The sequence below is a fragment of the Ictalurus furcatus genome, chromosome 3, assembly GCF_023375685.1.
Source record: "Ictalurus furcatus strain D&B chromosome 3, Billie_1.0, whole genome shotgun sequence".
In the NCBI taxonomy this organism is placed as follows: Eukaryota; Metazoa; Chordata; class Actinopteri; order Siluriformes; family Ictaluridae; genus Ictalurus; species Ictalurus furcatus.
This window is the reverse complement of record NC_071257.1, coordinates 24,835,656-24,847,707: the sequence shown is the minus strand read 5'-3', so window position 1 is coordinate 24,847,707 and position 12,052 is coordinate 24,835,656. Positions and strand designations below refer to the sequence as shown.

The 12,052-nt window shown below is 42.8% G+C and overlaps 1 protein-coding gene across 1 annotated transcript in view; it reads right to left on the bottom strand.

Annotated features, from left to right (window-relative positions):
• Positions 1-12,052, bottom strand: part of LOC128605862 (adhesion G protein-coupled receptor A1) — a 252,530-nt gene that overhangs the window by 169,068 nt on the left and 71,410 nt on the right. Inside the window, exon 7 of the mRNA XM_053621671.1 lies at positions 9,578-9,791. Coding sequence (XP_053477646.1) covers positions 9,578-9,791 — 214 coding nt within the window. The remainder of the gene's footprint in view (positions 1-9,577; positions 9,792-12,052) is intronic.

Below are 12,052 nucleotides of genomic sequence, written 5' to 3'. Positions count from 1 at the left end.
TAATAAAGCTCTTATCTGCATTTGCATCTGTCCTAACCTCATTACGTGACACAACACCCTGTTGTGTATTATTGTCCTATAACAGCATGCTCTGTGCTGTTTTATTCCTGATTAATATAATATTTTGAACATAATTTGACAAATCTCTTTGCCTTTAAAACATGCGTTTCAGTTTCCTCTTGCTAGAATGTCTTTGAGATCCACCTTCCTACTTGTGATGTCATTTACACCATACTTCATTGTGAATCACCCACGTGTTGCTCACTAACCATGCTCAATTAATTCTTGTATTAAATTAGAGCCTTGGAGTATATTTTAGTAAGACTGACATAATTTAAGGCTTGTTAAAAAGCACAAGCAATGAGACCGAAATCTCTGCTAAGATACTGAACTAACTTTAAACGCTTGTTAAACTAACAGGACTCAGAAGCTTGCCCTGATAATTTTGACAAAAAACACCACTCCTTGCATGTGCATAATTCTTTTTTTTTCGCATGTAATGTGGACATAACCTGAGATTTTGAACACCAGGCTGACTTTTGGACACTTATTAGCAGTTCATTCAGAGTTTACCATATGGCAGCAGGAATCAGCTTGCATGTACATATATGTGTATATACTTGGCTGAGGATTGTGATTAAGTGGGCCAGTGTTTTGGTTGGCAGCTTGGGCAGACTGGCTAGTCTGTGGTGGAAAGGAGAGCAGTTCCTAACACCCCACCTCCTCATCTAGTGGGATCTCCCTGCTGCCAAGAGCAACATTACAGCATGCACTCCATGTGGGGAAAAAAAAGGCCTGCACAGTTTATGTGTTGAAAGGCGGTGCAAGGATTAATTGCACGTCTTAATCAGAAGCAGAGTGACAAGAAATCCTTCACATGCCAACAGAGACTGTGAAAAAAAAGGAAAAATATCGTATCATTCACTGGAAGAGGAGACATATGGAACAGGTCACGAGTGACTCCTGCTAAGGTGCTCATGAAGTACAAAATGCAAAATCTAACAATTACTATATGGCTTATACACAAAAAAAGTCGGCTCCGTGGCATTAGATGATGTTCATTTCTGACCCTTGTATTTGTCTGTTTTCACACTTTCAAAGCTGTTCCCTTTCAAAGGAAACTCAACATTGAGTGAGCTTCACACTGTGACAAGCGCCCTCATGCGTGACCGGTACCTGAAGTCTGTGTAAAATCATGCCTATTTAAAGGCCTGCCATGGTCAGATGACCATTTTGCACATCGCGTGACAATAAAATGGAGCCTGTATATCAAATCATCAGCTTTCTTTCTCTTCAGCAAAGCCGCATGTTGGTTGTCTGTGTGAGCACTCCTAAAACTCTTCACTCTCTCTCTCTATATAGGATAGTGACAGAAGAGAAAAGATATATATATATATATATATATATATATATATGTGTGTGTGTGTGTGTGTGTGGGTGTGTATATATGTGTGTGTGTGTGTGTATATATATATATATATATATATATATATATATATACTTGTTCTCTTCTGTCACTATCCTGTTCAAACAGAATGAGCTCTTGTTTTATTACAGAGGGGGATGGGCACATTGTTTGTGTATTCTTGTGTTTTAAGTGTATGGGTGTGGAGTGTGCTGTGGCAGCCCTCGAGGTGGCTGGCTGCACTCATTGTGAATGCTTCACAAGCTCTCTTGCTTCTCAGCCGAAGCAAAATGGGTTTTGGAACCTCAGGACTTTGGGCTGCCGCTGTAGAGGCAGGCAGCCGGCTCGGATTCTGGGGTCCTGTATGGATCTGGAGGGGGAACCGGAGCTGCTCCATCTCTTGCTCTTTCCTCCAGATCTGCCTCTCTGCTTTCAGGTTTTGGAGATCGCCCTTCTGGGGAAAGCCGTACACTAGCCGTGTTTATAACCCTGCGACGTTGGATTATTCTGCCATCAATGGGAATAAACAGTACAGTTATTTTTCTATGCCGAAGGTTGAGAAGGCGCTTGCAAGCTACCTCTCTCCATTGACAGCAGCAAAATTAGAGGGGCCGGATTTGCCATCCAAGCCATGTAAGACCACCTCGGCATTGGTTGGCAAAGCCAATGTGGCAGCGGGTCTCGCTTGTGGGTTGCTGCATACAATGGCAGTGTTGTGAGGCAGGCACAGAAGGTGAGTGTGGTGGCCAGCCTCCTGCCTCAGAAAGCCAGGGGGACCGGGCAGCCGCAGTCGCAGCCTGCTAGTAGGCCTGATTTAAAAATGATAATCAGTACCAAAAAGGCAAAAAGCCCAGAGGCTCTAGCAAGAGTTCGCCAAGACTGTCTACATTTGCTATTAGTAGTATTAACTACTATCAGTGGCCCCTGATGGGCACAAGCTAATAGACTCTCAACCGAAGTTGTAGAGACCAGGTTAAATGCTAGCGTACTATCCAGCTGAAAACTGTATGCATTCAAATGGTAACTTTTTGTATCATGGTGTGATTAATGTCAGTTAGACCCAGTAAACTGCACAATATTTACAGTCCTGGAGAACTTACAGGAATGTTCTCAGCAGGGTTGGCACCTTCTATGTGGCTGCCATTTCTGCCAACCATGCCCCTATTGATGGAGCCTCTGTGAGGCAACCTCCTCTAACTTCGAAGTTCATGCGTGTTGTCAGACAGCTGAGGCCCATCTTCAGACTACACATACCTTCCTGGGACGTTTCTGTGGCCCTGGAAAGTGTGTCAGGTGCCCCATTTGAGCCTGAGTAAGCTTCAGAGTAGCTTCTGACCAAAAAGGTAGATCTTTTTTCTGGCCCTGACATCGCTGTTGCCCCTTCCTCCCTTGAAAGCAGTCCTAATGGGCTGCTGAGAGAGGTATCAGGGGACAAGAGGTTGTTAGGGAAGTTAGTACCCAGTATTACTGTAGGGCTCCCCTAGCCAAAGTTGTCCCAAGTTTTCAGTTTTCTCTGGTCAGTGAGATATCACAGGGAAACGTAATTCTGATGCTTTCCCCCCAACAAAATGTGGAAAGTTAACATCACTAAAGACCATCTGGCAGTATGAACACTACTGCCAAATGTGTCTCCTTGGTTTCTGTCCTTCATGGAAAAGGGTTACCAGGTCCAGTTCATAGCTCGACCCCTTGTTTCAGAGGCATGCTAACCACAGTAGTCAGCACAGAGTAGGAAGACCTCTCGTGGACAAAGGGGCCATTGAACATATACCTTTCTGTGAGGGAGGGAGGTTTTTACAGCCGTTATTTCCTGGTCCACAGAAAAGAGTGGAGTATTTGGCCAATTTTAGATCTGCGTCATCTGAACCATACTCTTTGGACATACTGGATCTAAAATAGACACATATTCCATTGCCCAGTAACAAGAAGTTTCTGAAGTTCGTGTTTGGAGGCAATGCATATCAATATCCTTTCGGTCTAGCTTTATCCACTCGCACCTTCACGAAGTGAGCAATGGCTCCTTTGCGACTCCAGGGCATCCTTGTACTAAACTACCTGGATAACTGGTTAATTCTAGCGCGGTCCAGGAACCTGGCAATAAAACATCAAGATGTTGTTCTCGCCCACATAAGGAGCTTGGGGCTCAGGGTGAACCTCAGGGAAAGTTGCTTCTCCAGTCAGAGGACATCTTTTCTAGGGGTTATAAGGGATTTGAATATGATGAGGGCATGTCTATCCCCAACACGCATAGGGCAATCTTATCAACACTCAGCAAGATAAAGTTAGGTCTGGGCATCCCCTCCAGTCTCTAGGGAGACTGTTGGGGCTTATGGTAGCAGCAGCCAACGTCATAATGTTGGGCCCATTGCAGGAGACCATTCAGTGATGGCTGAAAGTTGGGAGAGTAATCAGTGTCACACTGCGATGCCTACATGCTCTGAGAACATGGAGGTGTCCCCGAATTCTAGCCTCAGGTCACACTTTAGGGACGTCTCTTTATTGCAAGATGGTAATGTCAGTCACCTCCCTCACAGGCTGGGGAATGGCCTTAAATGACTGTCCAGCTCACGGTCTCTCAAGTGGCCCTCATCTAGTGTAGCATATAAATTGCCTAGAAATGTGGGCCGTAGTCTTATCACTGAAATTCTTGAATATGGTTCTCTGAGATAATGTTGGCTGCACGGCACTCTCTGGGAGATTCCCGTTCGCAGGAATCTATTGTCTCAAGTTGATTTAGCTCTTTTTGCTGGCCCTGACAGCTCTGTTGCTCCTTCTTGCCTTGACTTTGCCCCCTGGATCAGCCAAGGCCTCCCTATATCCTAGGCCGGATTATTACCTATGTGCTTACTTCTGCTGCCCAGCTGGTAATGTTGCAGGCTTTCTCCATTCCTTACACTGTAATGAGAAGGATTGCACCTACTGTGTCCAGTAAGGGCTCTTTGTACTTATGTTCACCGCTCCGGCCAGTGCCGTTAGTCGGAGCAGTTGCTGGTCTGCTTTGCAGTGATAGTAGAGGTGATGCTGTGTCAAAGCAGCCCATCTCTATTTGGATAGTGAAAGCAATCTCTATTGATTATGAGGCACCTGGTCTCACCACGCCTCTGGGCATAGGGGCTTATTCCACTAGGGGGGTCGCCTCCTCAAAGGCTTCATATAAGGGCTACCCTTACAGGATGTGTGTGTAGCGGTGGGGTGCTCTACACCATACACACTCATTTGGTATTAGAGTTTGGTCGAGGATCTTGCAGAGACCCTCAAGCTCAGACATTTTTGGACAGTATGACGGAGTGGTATGATGGAGTGGGTATCCTCATTCCCACGGCATGAAGCTCACACAATGTTGAGTTCCCTTTGAAAGGGACTGTCTGGGTTACACATGTAACCCTGATCCCTGAAAAGGGAACGAGACGTTGCATAGTTTTATCATACTGGGTTATGCCTTTAAATTGCATCTTTGCTTCAAACAAAGAGAAGCTGTTGATGTGACTTACAGGTGCCACTTTATAGTCATGTGATGTGCAAAATGCCAAGTCATCTGACCACGGCAGGCCTATAAACAGGTGTGATTTTACATAGACTTCAGATACCTGTTGTGTGCGAGGGCGCTTCCCACAGCATGAAGCTCACGCAAAATCTCATTCCCTTCTCAGGGAACAGGGTTACATGTGTGACCTAGATGTTTTTGAGCAGTCTGGAGAACCGATCCCCAGTCCTCTTGAAGCCAGATGTCTGGGGGTTTGCTTCAACCAAATTTTTGGTGTGGTCTGCATTGTGTGTGGAATCTGCTCTCTGCAGATGAGACAGAACGCTTAATCCATATAACAGGCAAGGAAGGCATGTACACTACTTATACAGGGCAGAAAATGGAAGCTATCAACAGCTGCAACCAGATTTCTGAGAAGGTAGGTTGTGAAAAACCCCCGAGTGACTGCAAAAGACTTGCAGTAAGACTTGGTGGCAACAGGCACTGAGGTTTACTGAGGTTTACCCAAAAGCACAAAAAAAGTGAGCTCAAAATCATGTAAATGAGCCACAGAAGTTTTGGGATTTTGTTCTGTGGCACTATGAAAAAAACTGGAACTTTTCAGCATAATGGATCAGTGGTATATCTGGAGGAAGAAGAATGAAGAAAGAACACTCTGTCCACAGTCAAGCATGGTGGTGGCTTGATGATGCTCTGGGGTTGCTTTGCATCCTCTGGCACTGGAAACCTGCACAATCTTTGCTTGTATTTTCTCATCTCTAAGTCGCTTTGGATAAAAGCATCTGCTAAATGAATAAATGTAAATGTAAATGTGGAAGGCAAGATGGATTCATTGATAAGGAAATCCAAGGAGAAAACCTCATGCCGTCTGTGAGGAAGCTGAAGCTTGGGCATCATTGGACCTTCCAACAGGACAATGAACCAAGCATACCTCAAATTCCACCAAGGCTTGGTTACAGAAGAAGCCATGGAAGATTCTACAGGGCCATCACAGTCACCTGACTTGAACCCCGTAGAAAATCTCTGGTAGGATTTGAAGAAGGCGGTTTCAGCATGCAAACCCAAGAATATTACTGAGCTGAAGGCCATTGCTCATGAGGAATGGGCTAAGATTCCTCAGAAACACTGCCAGAAGCTGGTGTCTGTCTATGCATCTCGTTTGCAGTAGGTCATAACAGCAAAAGGGTACTCTACTAAGTACTAAAGATGCTTGCCATGAAGGGGTTGAATAATTTTGAAACTGGAGAAGTCATTATAAGTTGCATTTTCAGTTGAATTTGGGGAAACCACTTCATTGTGTTGAACTATTTCAATTCTTTTGTTTGATTTGTTTATTGCAAACAGCTGAAAGTCTGATAATTTTGACAATAAACCTGATTTGCAGTGGGGTTTGAATAATATTGATTGCAACTATAATTCCATAATTTCTTAGTACAAGTGATTGCACTGAGAATGCGAGAAAAATGCAAGTATAATGGCAACCTGTATAGCTAAAAATCTTCTTATACAAGTTTGCATTAGACATGCCATGCATCTGAAGACCAGTGTTTGAGTGTTGGTACCAAAGGAAAATAATTTTTTAAGAATCAGATAAAACTTGGTGCCTACCATTCTCCAAACCGGCATGCACAACAGCAATGTATGGAATTGCACAATCAATCCATGGTTCATAAGGAATTCTTCTATATGAAAGCAAACCTCTAAAAATAGCCCCTCCCCCAAATAAGCCCAGAATTCAAACAGTGCGCACTGAATTATTCTTGCCAAGTGTAAAAATACCTTTCTGCAGGCTATTTAGTTCAATGCTGTTAGAATATCTAACTGAAGTAGCTAACAAACAACACTGCCTTTCACTTCACTAAAAAGAGGATCCAGGTATAAAGACTGGATGAGAATAAGCTGTAATAAACACAGAAAAACACAGTGAAGAAGTGCAAGAATCAGGATGTTCATATTCTCTGGAGATCACACTGAGTCAGTCACTGTGTCCTGTTTGACACTGAGATTTCCCATTGCCATACAACCATCATCACTCACAGTAAAGGGACCACAAGGCTCACAATGACGAGGGCAAACAACGACAACGTAAAAGTGAGCATCCTCCTGGGTGGTTTATGAAGGCTGCAGCTTTCGGCATGCTCTATGAAAACTGCGAGCAAAGCGTTCCAGTCATGTTGACACAGGAAACATATTTCTGTCAGCACTACATCAATATTTATAGGCTAGCTCACACCAAAGGGAGAGGCAGTTAAACTAATCAACGGCACTGCACTACTTTCTCACACACTAACAAGCACACACATACACCACATACACACACACATAACTGAGCAGATGTGCATTGTGTGGGTGTGTTTTAATGCTTGTTGCACTGACCAGTGAAAGAAAATGAAAGTATAAGGAAGAGTTGATTATTAGCAAAAGGTGTACCAGATACTAGCATGATAACCATGTCTAACATGCTTCAGAAAGGACTTACACTACTGGCACTTTGCCAATTTATATCCTCAGTTTCTATCCTGTCCTTCCTGGTCATTATCAAGTCAATGATATTGAAAAGTAACGCACAGTTGGGACAAGGTTACTTACATGTCCGTGTGCTGTGAATTGATTTAAACATACTACCATGAACATAAATAAACCAGACTACACCAGAATTTATAATACTACTATTGTGAAGGCATAAGCATAAATGATTGCCAGTATATTCCTAATTTGTTTGGGTATAAGCCAGTATTTATCTTCTCTCAGCCAGTTGCTATTTTCATGTCTAAAATTAATGTAACTGCGTTAGCATGGGTAGTGCTGAGAAACCGGTATTTTACCATTTCCCTTCATGCAAAGCTTGAAGTCCTGTCATATAACTTACAAACAATTTTTTGTAAGCATAGTTTGCACAAGAAATAGACTCCATATATACACCAGACATATTTTATAGAATCAACAGAAAATCTAACAAAATCAATTAAAGACAAATAGGCAAATGTATTGCCATCATAGAGATGAGGATGAGGTCCAGTTAAATATAATTAACTGCTTACAAAGTTCAGGACACCCAATAAGCATGACTGAATGGTGACAACAGTTAGCTTTTAATTCTTAACCATTAATGATTAGTTTATGGCTATAAATAAGACGATTTGGTTTCATAGTGGCGCTTCATGTTACCACTTTCAACTAGAGCCACAGATTCTGAACAAATAGCATACCTGCTTAAATTTGAGTTCTCTTTCCATTTAGCTTCACAATCTGTTATCTTTTTTTGGGGGGACACCATTATAGAATACAGCCTCACCATGGCCGTCACTCTGTCTCCCTGCTCTGCCTAGGACATCATTATACCACCCGGCTCCACTCCGCCATCCTACTCCACTGAGGACGTCACGCTGCCTCCTTGATCGGCTGAGAACATCGCTCTGCCTCCTTGCTACATCGAAGTCATTGCTCCCCCCAGTTGCTTTGCAGAGAAAGTTGCTCCCCCCTCTGGCCTCATGGAGGATGTCACTCAACCCCCCAAGGGCTCTGCGTATAACTTAGCTCCACCCGCTGGCTCCGCCTTGGACTTCACTCCCCTGCTGGCTTTGCGGTGTCTGTCACACCATTCTCATGCTCCACCTTGGATGCTGTGCCTCCCCTTAGCTATGAGAAGAGATCGTTCCACCTCACCAGCTTGTGGACGACATTGTGCCTCCTTCTGGCTATGCTAAGGGTATCGAAAAACTTTATCGTCCTAACGGCCCTTATCAGCATAGAGACTTCTCGCATGACTGTCCAGGACAGTGTTTCACGCATTGAGAGCTGCATGTTAAGGGGAGGGCTCTGTCATGATAGCGCTAAAGAGGCACTGAACTACACCTCCCATCAGCCTCAGCATGTCACATGTTTTCTTTCACTCGCACCTGTGTCTCCTTTCATCTTGGTTAGCACCAAGTTCCTGTGTTTCACACCTGATTGTCAAACTTTTGTTGTTGTCATGTTTGTGTGTCATTGTGTGTTTTGCAGTCCCATTTATTGACTGGGTGTTTTTTCCTAATATTCGCTGTTCTAGTTCTGATTCTTGTTTTCACTGTTTGGTTATCTAGCTGCACTTTACTTAAATAAAATCTGAACCTGAATCCACCTACTCTACAAATCCCTGACACTTTACTGTTGTGCCACTCTGTAGTGCCCAACTGACTCTTTTTAAACAAGCTATGTCACCAGTTCGCTGCTCAGACCCAAGAGGGTAAATTTAATAAAAAATCTATTGAAGTCCAATGAACTATGAATCAGACTATGGTCGGGTTTTGTTCATACGTTTACTGTCTCTGCTACATTGGGTTTTTTTCTAGAGTGCTTGATTCGAGACATTGAAATCTATTGTATCCATATACTGACTGCATTCTGACTCCTGTTCTAGAGGCTCACACAAGTAAGTGAACACCCTTTACAGTGCAAAAGAGGACAGAAAGCACATTAATTGTAATTTCTGTCCATCAGATAATTATTTTTACCAATAAAATATTGATATGAAGTCTATAAGTGAAGTTATAACATACATGTGCTCTGATGATGATGAAAAATATACAGAATAACTGCTACCCCAAAACATTCTGCCTTATTTTTGCGGTTTTGTTACAATCATGAAAACAAAAAGCCAGACACAGTATTCACTCTGATTCCTTCTTTCTATAATCCCTCACTCTTACCTGGAGATCAGGCAGCAGTCATGGATAATGCTGTCCTCCACATACACTCCTCTCTCTTCTTGTGTGTGTACAGGCCAGTGGTTATGGCTCCAGCTCAGAGTGATGGAGGGGTCCAGGTAGGAGGCGGTGCACTGCAGTGGGAGTCGGTCACCCCGGAACACTAGCTGCCTCTGAGACGGGATCAGCTGAAGCAGAGGGAGCTCCAGAGGATTGTCTGTAATACAATATTTATAATGAGGAGGTAATACTGAAATCACTTCAGATATAATCACCAACTTATGCAAGTACATTTGCGTGTATGGGGTCAACAGTTCAGCATCACTGTTTGACAGGTTGTTATCAATTTGACTACTCAAAACAGCAAATGGAAAGTATGAAAAACTTATGAAAAGCACTTAAACTACATTGTGCAAAGAGATTATGATATCATGACCTTGATGTAGTATTTTGTGGCTACATCAAATTCTGTACACAATTAACTATTCTGGATCAAAAATTAAATATTGTTGTGGCCTGTTCAAGCACTTCTGCTGAGCCTTGAAAACAAATGCAGCAGTTTTCATCTCTGCTTCTTGCTTACTGTGACTGCCAGTACAAAATTGTAGGCTTCTTTTAGTTTATGCAAAACATATGATGTGCTGAATATAGTTTTATTTTAGCCAAAACATTAAAACCACTGACCGGTGAAGTGAAAAACATGGAATCTTGTTATAATGGCATCTGGCAAGGGGTAGGATATATTAGGCAGCAAGTGAACAGTCAGTTTTCAAAGTTGATGTGTTGGAAGCAGGAAAAATGGGAAAGCATGAGGATCTGAGCGACTGTGACAATGGCCAAATTGTGATGTCTAGATGACTGGGTCATAGCATCTCCAAAACAGCAGGTCTTGTGGGATGTTTCTGGTATGCAGTGGTTAGTGCCTACCAACAGAGATGGCACCAGGATGCACTATGGAAGAAGTCAAATCAGTGGAGGCACTGTGATGCTCTAGGCAATGTTCTGCTGGGAAACCTTGGCTCCTGGCATTCATGTGGATGTTACTTTGACACGTACCACCTACTAAAAGATTTTTGAAGACCCAGAACACCCCTTCATGGCAAACATGTTCCCTAATGGCAGTGGCCTCTTTTAGCAGGATAATGTACCCTGCCACACTGCAAAAAAAATGTTCAGGAATGGTTTGAGGAACATCAGAAAAAATTTTCAAGTTGTTGACTTGGCCTCCAATTCCCCAGATCCCAATTTGATCAAGCATCAGGGGGATGTGCTGAACAAACAAGTCCGACCCAAGGAGGCCACGCCTCGCAACTTACAGGACTTAAAGGATCTGTTGCACACCTTCAGAGGTCTTGTGGAGTCCATGTCTCGAGGGTCAGAGCTGCTTTGGCAGCAGAAGGGGGACCTACACAATATAAGGCAGGTGGTTTTAATGTTATGACTAATTGGCGTAAGGTTCAGAACAATCAGCTATATTAAAATATTATCAATATATTAGAATCTTATTAGCTATTTATTTGTATGTTTGCCTCCTTCTCATTTGTATTTCATCACATTAATCTTTTGCACTAATCTAAACATTCAACTTTCTCTCGTTTGTCTCTTATCCTAAGACATTTTTAAAACTATAATGATTGTAGAATTGAGTCTGCATATTCTAAATATTTTGTCTGACATTTTTTTCAAAAGTTGTCCTTAAACTTTCAATGTAAGTAAGTTTTGAGTCAGTTCTTTTCTCAGTAAAGGGAAACATGATGAAATTATGGCCTGTGATAATCACACATACACTACCAAATGGTGCATTGTAATTAGGCTCAAAAAAGCTGGAGTACTGCGTTAATTTCCACCTGTTGCAGTGAAGAGATGATGATGTGTGTGTGTGTGTGTGTTGTCAGTTCTGTGGAGTCTTCAGACACCTATAACATGTTAAATGAACTGATCTGCCAAGCAGGCACGGAAAAGTAAGAGATAATGTGATAAAGAGGTGGAAAGACTGAGAGAAGGATTGAGAGAGCGTCTATCCTTGATGTGAGTATCTGTTCTGCCCTGGCCGAGAGGACTTGAGGATTGCACCACTGTCCCTTGTGTGCTCACCACCATAAGTCTTGTATTCTATTTGGAGCCTCATATGTTATCAGACACAAAGATGAAGCTTCTACTAATGCCAGCAGCCCCGCATGCTGGCTGTAACCTGCTCACCACGAGACACTTGGCCTCTGTGAGAAGCTCCATCTTGTATTTTCTATAACACTAATGTAATGCTTGGATGACACTCTCTGCAAATGATGCAGTGGTTTTGGATTTGACTGGTTTCATGCTCTAGGGTTCAGAAACACATTGTGAATGTGTAGTTAAGTGTTTTACACTGGGCCAAGGCTACTCTTTGACCATACATTGCCTACAATTAGGAAATTACCATAATCTTGTACACTTATTTTTGACAGTTTTTGCCTTAATATACAAAGTCCTTCTCCATTG